The sequence below is a fragment of the Benincasa hispida genome, chromosome 3 (genome assembly GCF_027475165.1).
Source record: "Benincasa hispida cultivar pf3 chromosome 3, pf3_genome.v1.1, whole genome shotgun sequence".
Lineage (NCBI taxonomy): Eukaryota > Viridiplantae > Streptophyta > Magnoliopsida > Cucurbitales > Cucurbitaceae > Benincasa > Benincasa hispida.
This window is the reverse complement of record NC_143480.1, coordinates 458,449-478,555: the sequence shown is the minus strand read 5'-3', so window position 1 is coordinate 478,555 and position 20,107 is coordinate 458,449. Positions and strand designations below refer to the sequence as shown.

The 20,107-nt window shown below is 37.0% G+C and overlaps 2 protein-coding genes and 1 long non-coding RNA gene across 3 annotated transcripts; 2 read left to right on the top strand and 1 right to left on the bottom strand.

The window, feature by feature from the left end:
• Window positions 1-1,482: 1,482 nt before the first annotated feature.
• LOC120069765 (uncharacterized) lies at window positions 1,483-5,407 on the top strand. Its single transcript, XM_039021562.2, has 6 exons — window positions 1,483-3,052; window positions 3,162-3,280; window positions 3,366-3,950; window positions 4,027-4,477; window positions 4,554-4,777; window positions 4,852-5,407. The coding sequence occupies exons 1-6, from the start codon at window positions 2,045-2,047 to the stop codon at window positions 4,979-4,981; spliced, it is 2,517 nt and encodes an 838-aa protein (XP_038877490.1). The 5' UTR covers window positions 1,483-2,044; the 3' UTR covers window positions 4,982-5,407.
• A 6,487-nt stretch (window positions 5,408-11,894) lies between these two features.
• Window positions 11,895-16,602, bottom strand: LOC150036934 (uncharacterized). Its single transcript, XR_016528148.1, has 2 exons — window positions 15,922-16,602; window positions 11,895-12,721 (listed from the first exon to the last, which is right to left on the bottom strand). It is a non-coding gene; the product is annotated as an uncharacterized LOC150036934 (long non-coding RNA).
• Window positions 16,602-18,851, top strand: GALS2 (glycosyltransferase family protein (DUF23)). Its single transcript, XM_090311515.1, has 2 exons — window positions 16,602-18,168; window positions 18,246-18,851. The coding sequence occupies exons 1-2, from the start codon at window positions 17,006-17,008 to the stop codon at window positions 18,589-18,591; spliced, it is 1,509 nt and encodes a 502-aa protein (XP_090167641.1). The 5' UTR covers window positions 16,602-17,005; the 3' UTR covers window positions 18,592-18,851.
• The last annotated feature ends 1,256 nt before the right edge of the window (window positions 18,852-20,107 follow it).

Below are 20,107 nucleotides of genomic sequence, written 5' to 3'. Positions count from 1 at the left end.
AGTTTTGAGAGTTGAAGAGGAAGTTTAGGTCTTTACTTTAATTTGCTAAGTCTTATCATGTGTATATTAGGGACTAGTGACAAACTTAAGTTAGAGCCCACTACTAAGTAACTTGGAGATAGAGGTGTTTGTAATATGTACATATTTTTTGTGTGTCTGGAGTTTTAAGTATCTCATGTGGTTAATATGAATGTGTAGTTAAAACCACGTCTTATTTTAAAAATAAATACTTATTAGGTATGCCAGACCTAAGTTATAAACTTCTGAGGAGAGCGACGGAGCAATGGATGTCATAAATGGATTGACATCTGCTGTCTTCACTCTTCCTTCTAGGTTAAAAAAGTAATTTAGGAGGGGACGTGACATATTCTATCCACACCAAACCCCTCAATTTACCACTTTAATTTAAAATGAGCTTTGAGGAACTAATCTTCCGTGCTTCCATGTGGTTCGATCCTGGACTTGTCAGTTATACTACTATTTAGTACAAATAGTTAGTTCGATGAGATTATAAATATTATTTAATTTATAGTGTTTTGGAAGCGACGTCAAAAAGGGTTTGCGATCATTTTTACACTCGCAATGGTGAATTTATGAGACCAGCGCAACATCAACTTGTTTCGAGGCAGAAAGAACATGGCACCAGCCTCTGTCCAAAGGGGAACGTACTGTACTTTCTTATTGCAACATATATATATATACCTCTAAAGGTTAATTTGTGAGACAGACTGTGTGCATTTTTCTACTTCATTTTATTATTAACAATAAACTGTTTTAATTTTATATTTTAAGAATTATACCAATTTTAATAAAATAAAAATATATATATCTTTTTCGTCCCAAGTTTTGGGTTAAATTTTTAGTTGGTTCAAAAGTTTCAAAATATTACACATTTAGTCATTGAGTTTTGAGTTTGGTTTCAATTTAATCCCTAAGATTCAAAATGTTACCATTACCTTGACATTTGAGTATTGCTTCAATTTGGTCAATTAATTTCAAGATTTATATTTTGACCTCAATATTTTACGAAATAATCATTTTTCTTATTTAGTATTAATGTATGTTAATTAATTTAAAGTAATTAAACAAACTACAATCAATTAAATTTACATTTTTACTTATAGTTATTTTAAATTAATTAGTAGACATTAACCTCAATGATTAAAAGTGGGAATGTAATGACAAACTGAGATTAAAAATATAAAATCTTAAAATTCATGGATCAAATTAAAACAAAACTCAAATTTCAAAGGTAAAATTGGAACATTTTGAAATTTAAAGAGAAAATTGAAATAATAATAAAAAAAAAATTAAGACCTAAATATGTAACATTAGAGAAAAAAACGTATTATTTTTTTAAAAAAAATGGGTGGGCTATTTATCTAATAATATTATTAGTTTTCTTTAAGTTCTTTTTTTTTAAAAAAAAAGTACAATTAATATCTTTGTATTTATAACAAAACCGAAAATAAGAATATAATATTGGCGAATGGGGATTCATGTAATAGGCATAAAAATTTGAGAATTGGATGGGAACATTGTGGTGTGTTAGGAAAAAGGGAATTAATGGTTTTTAAAGTGGGAAGGCGGTCCGGCCATGGATGTGTTTGTGTTGGTATTTGGATTTGAAAGTTTGTTATTGGGACCGCAGGGGCGTCAACGGCTGAAAACCGAGCCAAAACTTGGGAGCTATTGTTGAGAAAAGAGAGGCAGAAAAAAGAGAGGTTTAGGTCCACGTTATTTGTTGTGGATGCTTAATTTAGGAGAGGGTTGAACGTGTGCCAGTGAATTCCATATTATAAGCCTCAAAATGGTGTCCTCTCTTTTCGGTGTCACTCCCCTCATATCTTCCTTTCCCTTCTCCCCCTCTCTCTGGATTGGTTTCGCATAATTCCATCCCAACCAAAACACTCAAAACAAGAACAATGTCTTATTCCCTCTCTTTTAACGCCCTCCTCCATCTTGTTCTTCATTCCATGGGGTTTTGATCCTAAAACACATATACACATATACACCCATCACATTCTCCCGCCCTCTATTCTTTATGGCTTCTTCGCAGGTCGAAATTTCTTCCTCCTCCTCACCCTTCGGCTGCGTTCTCAGAGACCATAACCGCCGCCGGGAGCCCAATGTCGCCGCCACCCATGTTGCTCGTTTTCGCGACAACCTCAAGACTTTGGTCATGGATCGCCTCAACGATTGCATCACAATTACCCCAAATAAAAATAAAAATAAAAATCAAAATCAAAATCAAAATCCCAACCCCGTCCTTCCTAATTTTCGGGTCTCCAAAACTAATCACAACACCACCACCAATGCCGCTCCCAGGCGCGCCAATGACTCTCAACGACAAACTTCCATCAATGACCCACAAACACAAACACAAACACAAACCACTTCTACTCCTACTCCTGAAACAGGTACGAACAAGAACCAAACCTCGAAGCTTGGAGCATCTTCTCTGGTCCAGATATGGGAGAAGAGGCTAAATGTTTCCTCCTCCAACGTCGGTTTGAATGCGAATGCGAACGCGTCAAACACGGCCGTTTGTTCGGCCAAGCAAGAGACAGAGACGGAGCAGGAGCAGGCATGCTCGGTGGAAGTAGGGGATTTTGAGGACGAGAGGTACGATGCAGGGCCCGGGAGCGAGGACGGGTTTGCAGATTGGCATTCGAGCAGAACAAGTTCCAGTTCTCCGCCGTCTTCCACGCAAAGTCAGAGTTCGGATGCTGGAGAGAGGGAAAGGGTTCGCGTGGTGGATATCATTCGGAGATTGACATTGACGGCTGCTAAGCCTCCGCATTCATCTTGGGTGGAAGATCACAACGACCACCCCAATGAATCCTCTTCCTCCTCGCATCCCACTCTCATTCTGAGAGACCAAGTAGAGCCGGCCAGATGCCTTTCTCATATTTTATGCTCTCCCCGCATCAGGGGACGTCAGGCCTTCGCCGATTTACTCTTGCAAATCGAGCGTGACAGGCAAAGAGAGCTCGACATATTGGTAGAGCGTCGAGCCGTTTCAAAATTCTCCCAACGTGGCCGTATCCAGGTCCACTTTCTCTCACCACTCACTCTTTTTTCTTTTTTTTACAATATCATATTCATCTCTTGTCTTCTCTTGACTTTTATTGGGGCATGCGGGTTGTGAGATGCTGCAGTCCCTACTTCGGCTTAAAATTTTGAAACGTGGAATGGCATTGGAAGATGAGCAGAAACGCCCACAATTTGTTATAACGCCTCGAGAAAATCATAGATCTTCTACTATCATGCATCTCAGGTATGAATAATGAAGCGACACAATTTAAATTGTGATTCAATGCTGGTGTTAGGGATTTTGGCTTCATGTGGCGTGCGTCTTGCAGGGAGAAATTTAGTGGAGTCGGTGAGAATGGTGCCAGAAGCCCTATTGGAGAGATGCTAAACAATAATGATGAAGATAAAAACCAGTCACATACGAATGCTCATACTCCTCCTCATGCCACCAACACTAATGAGAAGGAGAAAGATAACGATAACGAGCAAGTAGTTGGCATACATAGCAACAGCATAAACAATGATCAAATTCTTGAAGGTTTCAAAGAAGAGCAAATTGAAGAACGTGAACGTGAACAAGAACAAGAACAAAAACAAGAAATAGAACAAGAACAAGAACCAAAACAAGAACAAGAACAAGGAGAAGAAGTTGATCCTCCAAGTTCAGAAGGCACTTGGCAAGATAGGCCTAATTTGAATTTGGATTCACAAGACTCAATCAATGGATGGGAAGCGGAAGATCAGAGTGAGGCAGCAGAAGAAAGTTATGGTGCAGACTACGTGGGAACCAGTTACGACTGGTTTTCTGATATTTCTCGGCCTCGAAGTTATTGGGAAGACCGCAGGCAATCTTGGTATCAGCAAATGCTCGACTCTAGCTCTGCCAACGATGAAATACGTCAACTTATTCAAAGGTATATCATTCCTTTCTTTCACTCATTTGAATGATGCTCGATGGTATTGAACTAACTATGGATAATCAATATGCAGGAAAACTGTATCGACTTTTCTATCAAGTGACTTCCGTGAAAGAATGGACAAGTTGATGGTGACTCGATTAGAGCGACAAACACAAGAAGAAGAAGAATATGATGAGGTGAACGAAGAAGATGATGATGATAGAGCGGAAGAACTGTGGTGTTTCTCTGAAGGACGGACTCAATCAAAGAGTAGTGATAACGGAGAAGAAGAAGAAGACGAAAGAAGCTTGATTAGCGCTCAATATCACGAAGCAAGCGATTATTTGGATCAATCTACATCACCATTGCAATTGGCATCCCCGTCAATATTGAGCTCATGGAGCTACCAGCTGGATAACGAGATGGGTGAAGATTCCAACAGAGGCGCATCTACTTCCTCACCCCAACCTTTTCAACCTCAATTTTCCTCCAACAACCAACAAGGCTCTTCCCTCGTCTCAACAACTCATCATCCTTCTATCGTAACAAACCTACCTACTTAGCAATTAATTAATTAATTAATGACCATGGAGTTTGAGATTAATTTATTCATTTCAGGAAATGGAACTGATATACGACTTAAGAGGGCACATGGAGCAACTGTACCAGGAGATGTCGGAACTGAGAAAATCAATAAAATGTTGCATGGACATGCAACTCATGTTGCAGCACTCAATCAAGCGCCATGAAGTTGGAGGGGGGAGGAGATCCAAGAAAGAGAAATCAAGAAAGCCCAAATGTTGTATTTGCTACAACATGGAGATTGACTCACTATTGTATAGGTAATAATTGTATTATGTTTATATAGTGAAAATAGAAGAATAGAAAATATAATTTTTGTTGGGGTGCACTGCAGATGTGGACACATGTGTAGCTGTATGAAATGCGCAAAGGAATTGCAATGGAGAGGGGGAAAGTGTCCAGTTTGCAGAGCTCCAATAGAGGACGTGGTGCAGGCTTCTTTTACTACAACAACACATTCATAGGAAGGAATAATAGCATGGGATATCGATGTACGAGTTCTTGCTTCAGAGGACCGTCTTCTTCATTATAATACTTCCATCTTCCATCTTCCATCTTCCTTCCACCTTCCAACGACCATCCATATCCATATCCATCCATTTTCATTCCTCTCTCCATTTCCTTCTTAACTTACCCTCTCATCATCTCTTTTTTCGGTCTTCTTTTCACCTCTTTTTCTTTTTCATTTTCTTAACCTTACCTGCTTCATCTTTATATCCAAATTGCACATATCTTAATTACGACCTACACATTTCACTGTAAATCATCTTCCACTTCTATGTTTTCTCCTTTTCTACATATATATGCATGCATCTTGTATGTATATGTTTTTTTCTAAGGAGATAAATCTTGTAATACAACTCCATTTCAGTGAATTTCTTTTACTCCCACTCCTCTTATAGGAACAACTTTACTTTTCTGCATTTACGTCTTTAATTTTCTCACTAATTTCTCTACTTTAATTTTGGCCTCATTTATCAAATGTGCTTCGTTACTTTAGTTTATAAACACTACCTTCAATCTTAATTATTTTTTTAAAATTGAGAAAAAAATAAAAAACCAAAAGTTTTCATTAAAAATGAAAGTAAAGAAAGCAAATATAATTTTCAAAATAAGATAGTATTATTATATATAAATATATGAAGCACAATAGATAGTATATTCGAACCATAAGTCTCTTGGCCACTAACATATGTTGTATACTAGTTGTGAACTATACTCATTTTGACGAACAATACATATTGTATGTTGGCTGAACTATGCTCATTAAGGTTCGATTCCTCATCCAATTATATTGTCAAAGGTAATCGATTTAAATATCTATTTTGGTCTTTTACATTATGCATAAACTTATAATGACTAAGTTATCATATTAGTAACCTTTATGATTCGTATTGTAGAAGTGGATGATACTGTATTACTCACAATTGTTAAACGGTAAATAGGTAGATCTTAAAAAAATTATTTTATCTCTTATCAATTGTCATCTTTTCAATTACGTATTTTGTTATCCTTTTCTTCTTGTTTCTTGTTATTTTGTTTGGTAGTTTGTTCTTTTTGGTTTTTGTTTTGATGGCATGTTCCTCTCTTCGTCATCGCAATTTATTTCCTAGATTGTTAGATTCTTTATGTTATTATTCGTTGTTGTTCGATTACACTGAACATTGCTTTTTTTAGTGATTCCTTTAAATTTGGAATTATTATTTGCTAGCTTCTTTTTTAATTAAAGTTTTGATAATAAATTTTTTTATTTGATTTTAATAATATATCAATTATAAAGTATATGGATCAAGAGATGCCAATATAAAATATAGCACACCACTTATAACCAAATATAAATCATATTTCTTGCACAAATAATATACAAAATATTAAGGAGTTGTTTGGGGCGCTGAGATGATATAGGATGTGGGGAGTTATGATGTCTGAAGAGTTTGATATGTTTGTATTTGGGTGTGTATAATTGTTATGTCTGTGTTTGAGTGTGCAGAGTTGTTATGTCAGTGCTGGTTTAGTTTTTGTACTCTATAATATTTTGCCTGTATGAACACTTTTTTCTTTTTCTAATCTTATAATCCAATTATTGTATCCATCCTATTTGGAATAAGACATTGATTGCATTTTTTTAATTCTTTCCAATCTCAAAATATGGTATACAGTTCAATTTTATATTATTCATTCCAATCTTCTCATAAAAGAAAGCCAAATGGTTTTACAAAATAATGTAAATTTAGACCGGATGTGAAATTAATTAAATTCATTCCACTGATAAAATAAAAAAATTAGACCGGATATGAAATTCATTAAATTCATTCCCATCAAAAGATTTTACATAATTTGATGGTCCTATACATGACCATTTTACAATTTGGTTAGAAATATTTTCAATCATATCCAAGGGCCACATACCATGGGTCATTCGTACATGTCACAAAAAATTAACAAACATTAAAAACCTATGGAATAAGAGACTAGGGAAAGTTACAAAAAATAATAACAAACCAACTTGCAAACACCGACAAAAAAATTAGTTAGTCTTGCTCAATAAACGCATGCAATACCTTTTCTTTAATGGTGGTGGAATGGCTAGAAAACCATCTGTTCGCTGAATATCATTCACCAACAGATCTATGAGGGTCAACTGATCGTCCTTCTCTAAAACCTCAACTTGGTAGATTTGTTCAATGACCTTCTAACGCCTCTTCAGCTCCAATTCATATTTCTCTTTCTGCCATTGTACAAGTTTCTCCATTTTACTTTCCTGGATGTCCATTGCTATGCATACAATGTCAAGCATTTCAGATTGGAAGGGAGTCCTCTTGCGTTTCGTTCCTCTCATATCGTTACTTGATCCAGTATACCTACTGATGGGTGTATCTGGGAAAACCTCATTCATCCCATCAACGGTCGTTATGTTCATGTCAGGTATACTTTCTTGTTGCTCATTAACCTGTGATCCCAACCGAATATCCTCCAAATGTTCATCTGTTGCAGATGCTTGATCGTACGGGGTTTCACTGCCTTCACTAGTGGCCCTATCTTTCCCAAATACGATTGAAAGCTCATCATAATAGAGGAATGGTTTGTGTTTCAAACCCTTCGCGTTGGGATGGGACTACAAACAGGAACGTATATTATGTTAGAACATCATATTATACGATGAAAGAGTTCACCATTGTAAGATAATGATACTATAATGTGTTTTTATACCTAAACCCATACATCGAAAACCTCTTTCTCTACTTCCATACATTTGAACTCGTCGTTCCAATCAAATCCACTGCATGCATTACTCAGCATCTTAGTGACTGCACAATATTGTCGCTTTAAAAATCTAACCTTGCACTCCATTGTCAACAGCCCGATAGAAAAACTAGGAATTTTTTCCGTAAGTAGACGTTGTAGCTGTTGTAGATAGCCATGCTTGAATGTTCTATTATCAGTTTGCCAACCTGTTTCTCCCAAGTGCAATAGTGACTCCACTAATCATGCATCTTCTGTTGGGGTTGATGCCCTAAAGTCTTGTGTCCTGTAGTTTGTAAACAGTATATACGAACACCTGTGATTGTTAATATATGATATTTACTTCACATCTTGTTGTTTTGCTCGGTTATTTGTTTTATTTGCTTCACCACAAACCAATAAACATAAAATCTCTGGTTATCTATATGTGACTCAAGCATGTATGTGGTGACATACAAGTGGATCATGTCTTGAGTGATAACCAAAATGGTCTGTAGTATATGGATATAGGAGGGAAACCTTATCCTTATCCTGGTAATGCTATGGACGTGGTCTGCTTTGTGGAATGGTCACAAGTGTTGTGACTTGCCACAGATGGTCTGATCCTGATCATTCGTGTTGGAGACATGCGAGCGGGGGCATCCTATACAAAGAGTTTGTATAAGACTTGACCATGAAGTGTTAATGTCTCGTTATATAACACCGTTCATGACAGAGACTTCACTTCACTAGGATGATCATAGGTAACATGAGCTCAATTCTGAGTGAGTTGGGAACTTCTGCCATTGAGGGCGGTCCTTTGATTTGTATGGGTGTGAGTGGCCAAGTCGCCGATTCAAACCTACCATTTTGGGGATTCGTCTAATTTAGGAGCTGGGAACTCAACTACACAAGATGAAATTCACTCCTTCCCCGAGGTAGGGGTAAGTAGATAGATGGCTCCCTTAAGGGCTGATTCTGGGGCTTGAACGATGTGGCGCCACACACATTCTCTTGGCCTGAGAGGTGTTCACACATAGTTGGACTATGTTGTATTGTTTATTAGAGGAATCGGTGGTATTTAAGGAGTGAGATGTAACTACAGGGACAAAACGGTAAATTGGCCTAGCTGTACTATGAGCATCTGTGAAAGGTCATCGTACTCATGATTGGTTATATCCAATGGACACAGAAATATATCTGTGGTAAGAAGAGTTCAGGTGTTGGTCTTTAGTGGAATCACTGACAATTAACGGATGGTGAATCTCGTGGCTAAATAGTTTAGTCAGCTATTCAAGTATCGTTGGAGCTTCGAGCCACAGATCCATTAGGTCACCTAGGTAGCTTGGATAATGTCGAGGACCAGTGTTTGGGTTAATTTGAAATGTTCAAATTGACAAGAGGAAGTTCAATTATATATTGGCTAAATGTATGAGATACATTATTTTGGAGGAAATTAAATATAAATATGATTTATATCAAGTAGAGGAAAAATACTATAGTAGATATATGATATCAAACTATAGGATATAAATATAATATGATTATATTTATTAATTAAATTAATTGATTAATTATTTAATAATTAACTAATTAATTCACGTATGAACGTGGGAACGTGGGGCCGCAAAGGTTAAGGTAACCGGCAGGTTAAAGATTGAAAATGGTTTTCATTTTGATTAATTAATTCAGCCATGCTTCTGAAATCCTGCGCCCAAAAGAATTCGTGAAAGAACGATCGCGACAGCTTATACGATAGAATCTCATTCGTCTAAACGATTGTCTAGTTCACGCGTTCCCTAAACGATCGTATACCAATTTCCTAAATGATCGTCCAGTTTTTCCTAAATGATCGTGTAGTTCTACTATACGATAAGTATCTCCGCTATACGATAACAGAGTTCTTCTCGTGCGTGCTTATCGTCTACACGAAATCTTCTCCTCCGTCCTTTACCAAACTCACCAGAGCCCACTCTTTGGGTTTTTGACGTCGAGGATACTCGGGTTTTCCTTGTGGTGGTGTTGTCCCTGCGACCTTGTTCGTGTACGTTCGGATCGTGCAGAAATAGTCGAGAGACTCGCCGGGTGCTGGTAGATCGGTGGGAGTTTTTCGCTGGTGTGGGTTCACACAAATTAAGACCGTTTTCCTCTGGTATGAACCCCTTTCTCTATGTTTTATCGTATTCTAAGCATGCTGTTGATGAGTATAATATGCATAACTGTTAGTATAGAATGTATATCGTTTATGTTTCGGTCACTGTAAAATCGGAGCGATCTAAGCCCGCTCATGGAAATCTCGGTATGAGATCCTTCATCTTCAACCTTTGTCCAAATGTGTTTTATCATTTTCTCATGTCCTGCCATTTAGCTACATACATACATATAACTTAATAAAAAAAATTGGGCATAGTTAGATAAACAAAGTTTGAGTACGAATAACGTAGAACATGTTTCATCATTCACATGAACTAATTAACACAACATAAATTAAGATAATTCAATACAATAGATTGTTTGAACCGAAAGATAACATGGTCTAAAAGTAGGAGGAAGTTATTCATAGTAAAGTGAATTGAACAAGAAACTTTGTGCTCATGATGCTTGTTCCCATTCATTGAACATTTGCATCACTAACTCATCCTTGAAACTAGTCCATTTTTCGAATGTTTCAATAAATTCTATATTTTCATCAACGAGTTCGTTAGATGTAAAATCTTCATCATCTGTTGTTCCAGACATTGTAGTCTGACACATTTCTCTTGTTATCAGATTGTGCAGCAGTCAACATGCCGTTAGTGTTCTACATTGGATCTTAACTGGATAGTAGGACTTCCTATGTAGGATCGCCCAACGACCTTTGAGTACGCCAAATGCTCTTTCTATGCAGTTTCTAGTGGATGAATGTTTCATGTTGAAAAATTTCCATGGATTAGTCGGTGCGTTTCCAGCACCACGCCATTCTAAAAGATGGTAGCGCTATCCCCTATATGGTGCCAAGAATCCCTCAACATTGGGATATCCAACATCACGTAGGTAATAATAACCTAGGCATGGTATACAGAAAATTAGTTGGCAAACTATTTGGTCTTGAATCCAGACAATGGAATCACAAAAGTCTATACCGTTAGGAACCTTCAACTTGTGTGGTCAAGAAATTGCATCCCTAAGCACTCTAGAATCAGCTGTAGATCCTTCCCACCCTAGCAGCACAAATATAAACTCACCAGTTGGTGAACAGACGACAAGCACATTTGTGGCTATCTCACCTTTCCGGGCACGATAGCGAGGACGATCGGCTTCACTTGCATTGACCTTTATGTATGTGCCATCCAATACACCCAAACAGTTCTTTATAGGATCATACATTGACAAAGGGATAAAAATTTCCTAGTTTCCTAAAAATCTAGGACCTAATATTTAAATGGGAGTGGAATTAAAATTTTTGTAATACCTTAAACCATTTCCACATGCTCTCAGTGCAGTCGCTCATGATAGGCTCCGGTTTTTTCAGCAGTAACTCATGAAGTTGTAGTACTGCGGTCAGAAAGGACCTAAAATGCCTCGAAACAGTTTCACCAGACCGTGCGAACTGTTGTCCAACTACTTAGTTCTTAACATCGTGCGTCAAAATGTGGAGGAAAATTGTCACCATCTCTTGAACGTCAACACATTGAGTAGGTGCCAGACGACCGGTCATTCTAATCATGTTACAAAGGATGACAAAAGTCCGTCTATCCATTCGTGTGTTCTCGCGACAGTAGACATCATTCTCATAAATAAGCCGAAAGAATTTTAGCTGTCTAATTGGATGTCTAATGTATGAGGGTTGGTTCTCTATTCTACGATGGTCATTTATTAATAGGGCCAATGTTAGGAATATTTGTCGTTGGGACTTGGTGATGATTGAAAGGATAGTAAATACTTCTTCATTTTCCATATTTTGGGATAGAAACTTAAAACCCAGGATATAAAAATAAAAATAGTTTATCAAGGATTAGGCCTTAATTGAAATACATAACCTATATTAGAATTAATACTTAAGATTATTTTGATTATTATACCTTTATTTAAAAGGTCTTTTAAATAATTCTTTATTATTGTTGTTTAAAAAAAAAAAACTCAGTTAAAATTTAAGATTAATAGTAAATAGGTCAATGGAATACCAACTTTTTAATACTAAATTGAATAATATGTACCCTCCATCAAGACGCTAGATTACAACATCACCCCAACTTGATATTCCAAGCTTTCAAGGAAAGAACTTCCTCTCAAGGAATGTCCCCCAAGAAATGATCCTCTCTATGGATCAAAGATTTCTCCCCATAAAGGCATGCACCTTGGACAATCCCCAAGGTTCTCCTTTTATAGGCACGAATGAGGTGGTGGTTGGAGAGATTTGTGGGAGGAGTGGGCTAATGGATGTATAACCACCCGTTTTCCTATAATTTAGGAGCCCACTCTCTCCTATATTAGGTAATTGCCCACATCTCGAACAACTACCCACTCACCACTAACTTAGGTAACTACCCACATCTCCGATAATTACCAACTCGTCAACTACATGGATAACTACCCATGATCTTGGATATTTACTCAATATGACTAAACCACTCATTTGTGCATCTTAAATGATTGTTTAGTCCATCAAGCCAATTGGCGCCAAGGACCGCATCTCCCGCGCACACCAAGTGCATGTCGTGCCTTGTCGCCTATCACTTGGTGTGCATCTATTTGATGTTGCGTGCGCCTAACGCCCTTCGCCTTTGAATGTGATGTCGCCTGCCTGGGCTAACGCCCCTGTATGCACATGATGGTTTGTTGTGCGCCCCCCCATGGGCTCTTGTAGGATCTCACGCTAGTGTTGCATGCGCCTGCCGATGCCGTGTTGCATTGCTCTTTACCTATATATTGCCTGTGCATACGCCTTGGCATTGTTGCTCGTAAGGGTCCATCAACTGTGTCAGTGCTCAAGTGCTAAGGTCCTAATATGGGGCACACATGAATTTAAAGTTAGAAGTTTAGTCCATAAACCTCTAGATTTGTGTTTATATAGTACCTAAACTTTAAAAATGTATAATAGGTTCCTGAATTTTTTATTTTTGTGTTTATTGATTTCTAAAATATCAATTTTGCATCTAATACGTTTCTTACATATTTGAAAATGCTAAAAGATAAATCTTATATTAGACATTAAATTCAATTTCATGCTTAATAGGTACGATCAAACATCTTTTTAAAATTAGTGTATCTATTAACTACAAAAAAATAATTTTAAATTTTTTAATATTTCTAAGATTTATTAGATATAGAATTGAAGTCATTATAGCTTAAAGAAAGAATTGAAGAAATTTATAAAATTAATGAACAATTGGTTTGTGATCCAATCACTAAACCAAATCCATCTCGGACTAATGAGAGGATGAGACCCCTATTGTTCAAGATCTGGATTCAACATTTAAGAGCACAACCTTTCTACTATCCCTAAATGGGTAGGTGTGAATTCCATCTTACACCCTATGTCTCCAGTTATCTACCCGGTCTTACCCCTGAAATGGGAGGTTTATTGAGTCGGCACTATCGAGTCAACCTTCACCTATACAAATCTAAGGATAATCCTGAATAAACAGAAGTTCATAGTTAGCTCAGGATTAAGGTCGAGTTACCTAGGTCATCTATTAGAAATAGTCAGTCTTAAACAGTAAACAAGGTTATAAAGTAAGAGTGACTTATTTCTTGGTTTGATCTTAAGCAAACTCATTGCATAGGACACCCCTACTTCTCATGTCTCCACATGAACAATTCAGGATCACTTCATTTGTATTATCTACAATGCAGGCTGCATCCGACAGTATTACCAGAATAATGTACCTAATTTCATTTGTATACTATAGACCGTTTTGGCTATTTACTCGAACTTGATCTATTTTTATGTCTCCACATAAAGTTCAAATATTCATGTAATAGGCATGGATCTTAGTTTATTGGATTTAGTCTTTACAAGTGCAATTTACATATTCAACAACAACTTTATTGAATAAATATCAATAACATCTTTATTAATAATAGAAAATGTTTAACATTACAAACTCCAAGTTTTAGAACATTCCATCCAACAGGTATTTGGCCCTGGTACCTAAGATATGACGGTCCTAGAATATTACCACGTACATGTAGGTACAGTTTGGCATTGGTTATATCGAGATTACTCCACATCAACAAAGATTTCCATATTGAGTGATTGAGCAAAAGGGACTCTCCTCAACTAAGGTTATGAGATGATGAACTCTATTTAAGATTTTCAGTGTTTTATGCTCTATGACGATTTATATGTTTTATGACATATTTTTTAACAACCTTGGACTTTGGGAGAGTTATATGTTTTCCAAAAGGAAAGATATGCTTTGAGCTATTTGAGTTATTTGAGTCGTTTGAATATGGATTTCGATAGTTGTTTGAAAACCTAAATTTATATGGTAAAAGCATATATTTTTAAAGTATGTCACTCACTGGACTCCTCAGCTCACGTTTTCCTATGTTTTGTTTTTCCCCCCAAGTAGCAGTAGAGTTCTAGGATTCCAAGGTTGCGGGTTGCTTGACAAAGAAGGTTCAGTCTGCCACCGTTGTAAAAGGGTTTGATAGTTAGTTGTGAGTCTGGAAATGGATGATAATTAGTTAGGCTTTACAAAATTAGAGTTAGGGTTTGGTCTGTGATAAGTTATGTTGAGTTTTGTGACAGCTATGATGTTTTACAGGTTCAGTTGGTCGTAGATGTCATAAGAGGGTTGGCATTTGCTATCTTCACATCTCCTCTTTGGTTAAATAAGTAATCTGGGAGGAGGTGTGACAGTTTTAATAAAAATTTGAAGTTAAAAAGGTAAAATTTGAAATCTAGGGACTAAATTGAAACAAAACTCGAACCCAAAAGTAAAATTATAACATTTTGAAATTTAGGGATTAAATTGAAACAAAATTCAAAACACAAAATGTGTAACATTTGAAAACCTAAAGACCAAATAGAAACTATCTCAAAATCTAGGGACGAAAAGGTATTTTCCAAAAAAAAAAAAAAAAACTATGGAATATTAAACAGTCGCCAGACGCCCTCCGGTCAATGATTAAGAATCCTTGTGTGTAAAGTTGAATGAAAGCAACAAAAGTAGATGGATGTGAACCACCCCTTTCTTTAACGCAATTTTCTTAACAAATATATATTCGGAATGTGATTATTCATTAATTCTCACATCAAACACCATCTACCTATCGCATTTTATCATTAGTTATTGACATGTTTTATTTTTATTAAAGCCGAAAATTTACATTTTCTTACCCTCATTTATTGTTTAAAAAATAAAGGAAAACATCATGCACCATTTAATAACATGTTTTATTTTCAGTTTTTGAAAATAAATTTCTCAACACTATTTTTACCAATAGTTTCTTTTATCTACTTTCTAAAAGAATTTTTAAATTTGAAGTTTAAAAATTTACAAAATAGTTTTAATAAACTTATTTTTTTTATTTTGTAATTTAAAGTAAAAATTCAAATGTTACTCTATGAAATGTGAAATTAAATGAAATTAGATGGAGATAAATATAAATTTCAAGAATAAAACTGAAAAATAAAATTGTTATCTCATGACACATAATTGAATATCTGCATAAATTTAAAATCTGGATGATAATTCATGAAGTAAAATGGGAGGGGATGCGGTAGCAATGGGAAACATGTTTGAATATGGTGAAAAACAGAGATTGGGTTGTCTTTACTTTACATTTACTTGCCCTTGCCCACTTTCTAATTAAATTATTGAATACAATATAAAAATAATAGTTTGGAAAGTTGGAAGACTGTCAATGATTAGCCATTCTATGCAATGTATAAGGTCTTATTATTTATTATTATTCGTTTGAAAAAGAATCACATTTCGCTAGGCTGTATTAAGGATATAAAATATATGTGTGTGGCATATTTGAATAATAATTTTGTAAAATATTAGAAGAATATATAGGTCCTTTTTTGGGGAGATGGAGACGAACGTTCATGGATGTTTGAAATGAGGAGGAAAATGGATGGAGGCCTGGTTTAATTAATTAGTAAGATGAAAAATGAACAAAAAAAGGGATTTGATTTGTTGATGTAAAATTGAGAGAGATTTTTACAAGAAAAAGGTAGAAAACGCACCGACGAAGCAAATCAATCCGAGTGCGGCATGTAGTGGGAAAATGAGAGAGGCCACGCGTTAAGTAGAGGTTCCTCTGCCGCTACAGATTCAGATTTACAGCACAGGATTGGCTGTGGGGATGGGCCCGACCCCGAACCGGATGACATTGACACCCCCTTAAACTCACTCCGCCACCGAATCATTCTATTCCCAATTTTGCAATTCACGCCCTCCATCTCTCATCATATTTTCTTTTAGGTCCTCCTCTACTTCTAGCTCTACTTCTACTTTTACCTTTACCCTTTCCTTTACTACTATTATTTATTACTCACATACATGGCGCTTCATTACTGCACTCTGTCTGTAACTCTACTCAAGAAGATGCGACGTGATGATGTTTGGTGGTGTGGGTAAATTTGATTTTAATTTTAATTTTAAAATGAAATGATTGGGTTTAGGGTTTGATTGTTGAGGAAGGAAGAGTAAGGTGAGGGTATGGTTGAGGTGAATGAAACTAGGAAATGACCAAATCTGGGAATGGAAAAGGAATTGGGCGGGATTAAGGCGGAGATTAATGAAGGGTAATTAATTAATAATGACTAAATTCCATTTACAGCCCTTCTCTTGCCCTTTGCCATTATGGCTTTTGCCTTTACCTTTGCCTTTTCCAATAACACAACAATTCCAAGTCCAACTTCCTTTTTTTCTTTCTTTTTTTTTTTTTTTTTAATTTTTAATTTTTACTTTTCAACATTCTCTTTCTTTTCTTTCTACTCTCTAGCGGCGTCAGGAAAGGAGGAGACGGAAGGGTTTGTATTGTCGCCCTCCTCCCTCCAAACCCACAAGACAAAAACAAGACCAACATTTAATTAATATTAATAATAAACCCCAAGCCAACGGCTCAACACAACCTCCGTTTCTCTCTCTAACAGATCACATCATATTCAATAATATCGTATCGCATCGCATCGCATCCAAAGCCTCCCCCAGTCGAGTAGTCTCTCCCCATCCCCTCCTCTCTTTCACTCGAACCCTCAACTGGATTCGCATCCTCTCTCCCCCCCAGCTTCCATCAGATCAGAAATCTGATTGATTCTCTTCACCATGGCCAAAGACCGAGAAAGGAGGATGTATGTGGGAGTCATTTTTAACTATGCTGCAGAGCTCAAGCTCTTCCTTTCTGCTCTCCTCCTCCTCTGTGCTCTCGCTACTCTCCTTCAGTTTCTTCCTTCTCGTTTCACCCTCTCCATCTCCGATCTCCGTTCCTGCTCCGCCACCCAAGATTCCCCTTCTTCCCCTTCTTCTGCTCTCTCAGCAACACTCCATTCTTCCATTCCCCCTCCCACACCCACCCCTTCCCCCTCCCCCTCCCCCCCCACAGATCACCTTCTTCCCAATGGGGTTCTCAGGCGCGCTTTTCACCCTTACGGTGCCGCCGCTTATAACTTCATCACCATGGGTGCTTACAGAGGCGGCCTCCACAACTTTGCCATTGTCGGTTTAGCCTCCAAGCCTCTTCACGTCTTTGGACATCCGACCTACCAATGCCAGTGGATTCCTCGCCTCCACCCCTCCAATCCCATCAACGCTTCCGCCTACAAGATCCTTCCCGATTGGGGCTATGGTCGTGTATACACCGTCGTCGTCGTCAATTGCACTTTCTCTCAACCTGTTAATGCTGACAACCAGGGTGGAAAATTGCTCCTCTATGCCTCTACTTCCGGCGGCGGCGACCGCAACGTCAACCTCACCGACACCATTGAGGTGCTAACAGAAAGTCCCGGAGGAATGAACGCTTCCCTTTTCACATCGAGGCCCAAATACGACTACCTGTACTGTGGGTCGTCCCTGTACGGGAATCTGAGCCCCCAGAGGGTGAGAGAGTGGCTGGCGTACCATATCAGGCTGTTCGGGGTCAGATCCCACTTCGTAATACACGATGCGGGTGGGGTTCACGAGGAGGTGCTCCAAGTTTTGAAGCCATGGATGGAGTTGGGTTATGTAACATTGCAGGACATCAGGGAGGAGGAGAGGTTCGATGGATACTATCACAACCAATTCATGGTGGTGAATGACTGTTTGCATCGCTACAAGTTTATGGCTAAGTGGATGTTCTTCTTCGACATTGACGAGTTCATCTACGTGCCGCCGAAGAGCACCATAAAATCGGTTCTGGATTCGCTTTCAGACTACTCCCAGTTTACAATAGAGCAGATGCCCATGAACAGCAAGACGTGTCTGAGCGAAGATGCGGGGAGAACGTACAGGTACGAATATTATATGAATGATTAATTGGTATTGGAATTGCATTGCATATAGTGAATGGTTTGGGTTTGGGTTGCAGGAAGTGGGGGTTTGAGAAGTTGGTATACAAAGATGTGAAGAGGGGAATAAGGAGGGACCGGAAGTACGCAGTGCAGCCGCGGAGAGTGTATGCGACGGGGGTTCACATGTCGGAGAATGTAGATGGGAAGACCACACACAAGACGGAGGGCATCATCAAATACTTCCACTACCATGGTACCATTGCCCAGCGAAGGGAGCCCTGCCGCACCCTTTCCAATCTAACCCAGTTCACTGTCGACGACACCCCCTTTCTCTTGGACACCACCATGCGCCTCGTCGCTCCTGCCGTCAAGAGGTTCGAGCTCAAAATGATCGGTAACAGGTTACAGTCCACGCGCCAATAATCAACCACAACCGTTCATTTTCATTCTCATTTCTCCTATTCTCCGCTTTCCTTTCTTTCATTATAATTATAAAATACACTACATATATTTTGGGGGCAAGGGCACGCCCAGCACTGGTAGAAGAGGGAGGGATTGGGTTTTTTTTTGTTTTTTTTTAATTTGTTAGCCACTTGTTGTAATTATTTTATTTACTCTCTTTTTTTTTTGTGCTTATATTATTACATTTTTACATCACAAATAAAAACACACAATTTATGACCCTTGCCTGTGTTTTCCATAGTTTGAGGTGGCCGTGTCGGCAAGGAAATTTCCGGAAGGACCGCCATTTCCCTCTGCCATCAAAATGGGTCTTGTAATAGAATTCAATTATTCTTAGTTGTGGTCCACAAAGTTGGGATTGTTTAATCATGGATTTAATTTTGGTTATTTAAAGTGGGCAAAGTTTTGGGTTTCGAATAATTACACCACTAATGGCTTAATAAATAATAATTGAGCTAACAAAGTGAGAGTTTTGTTATGTTATGTCACTATCACAAAACTCAAATATGGGTGTACCTCACTTACACTCACATGTGATCTGGAATACTTTTATTTTTTTATTTATTCAATTCTTTACGAATGTCTTTTCTACTAATTTTGTGATTGGGTGTTCGTTTGGTACGTCCGAATTCAAGGAATCCGAGGTTAAACTTTCTTTAATGGTTTACTATGATAATTTTTTATTTTATTTTAGTTTTTTTTTTTTTACATGTTTGTTACGAGGAGTTCACTTCATATGTTTGGACTTCTCTATATTTGAGTATTTGAAGTGCTTGAGTTTATATCTCAAACATTTGTTTTTATGATGATTATTTTTGTTTGTAAACTTTTTAATTTTATTTTATTGTTTTTAAGTACACATGTATCCCTATCTCGAACATTTGTTTTTATGATGATTATTTTTGTTTGTAAACTTTTTTATTTTATTTTATTGTTTTTAAGTACACATGTATCAAGGGAGTTTTGGGTAATAGGATTTAAGGTTTACTTTTAGGTTATGCATTTCAATTTTTTTTTTTAATTTAAATAATCATTTTATAAATTTATGTAGATGACGTTTCTAATTAAGTCATTTTTATTTTAACACTTTTGATAAAATCTTTTTAAAATAAAAATACTCATGTCTCTGACAATTTTTTCTCAAAAGTGTTTTTACATACAAGTTCGATTTCTTACATGATAGAAGTAATTTTATTAATGTTAAATAACTATAAAGAATGACTATAAAATCGAGAATTCAATGTTTTGATAGAATTACGTATTTTTATATCAACAAATGTGTGTTTATTGACAATTTTGTACGTCAACTTAAATATAAACATTTTATTGACAATTTTATAGTTATTTTTAAGCTTTTAATTAAGGTTTATTGAGGATTTTATGTCACAAGTGTGAACAAAACAAAAAACTCATGTGTCAACAAAACCTAAATTTGTAGTAATCATAATTTAAAATAATGGTCGTAAGAGTTGGTGGA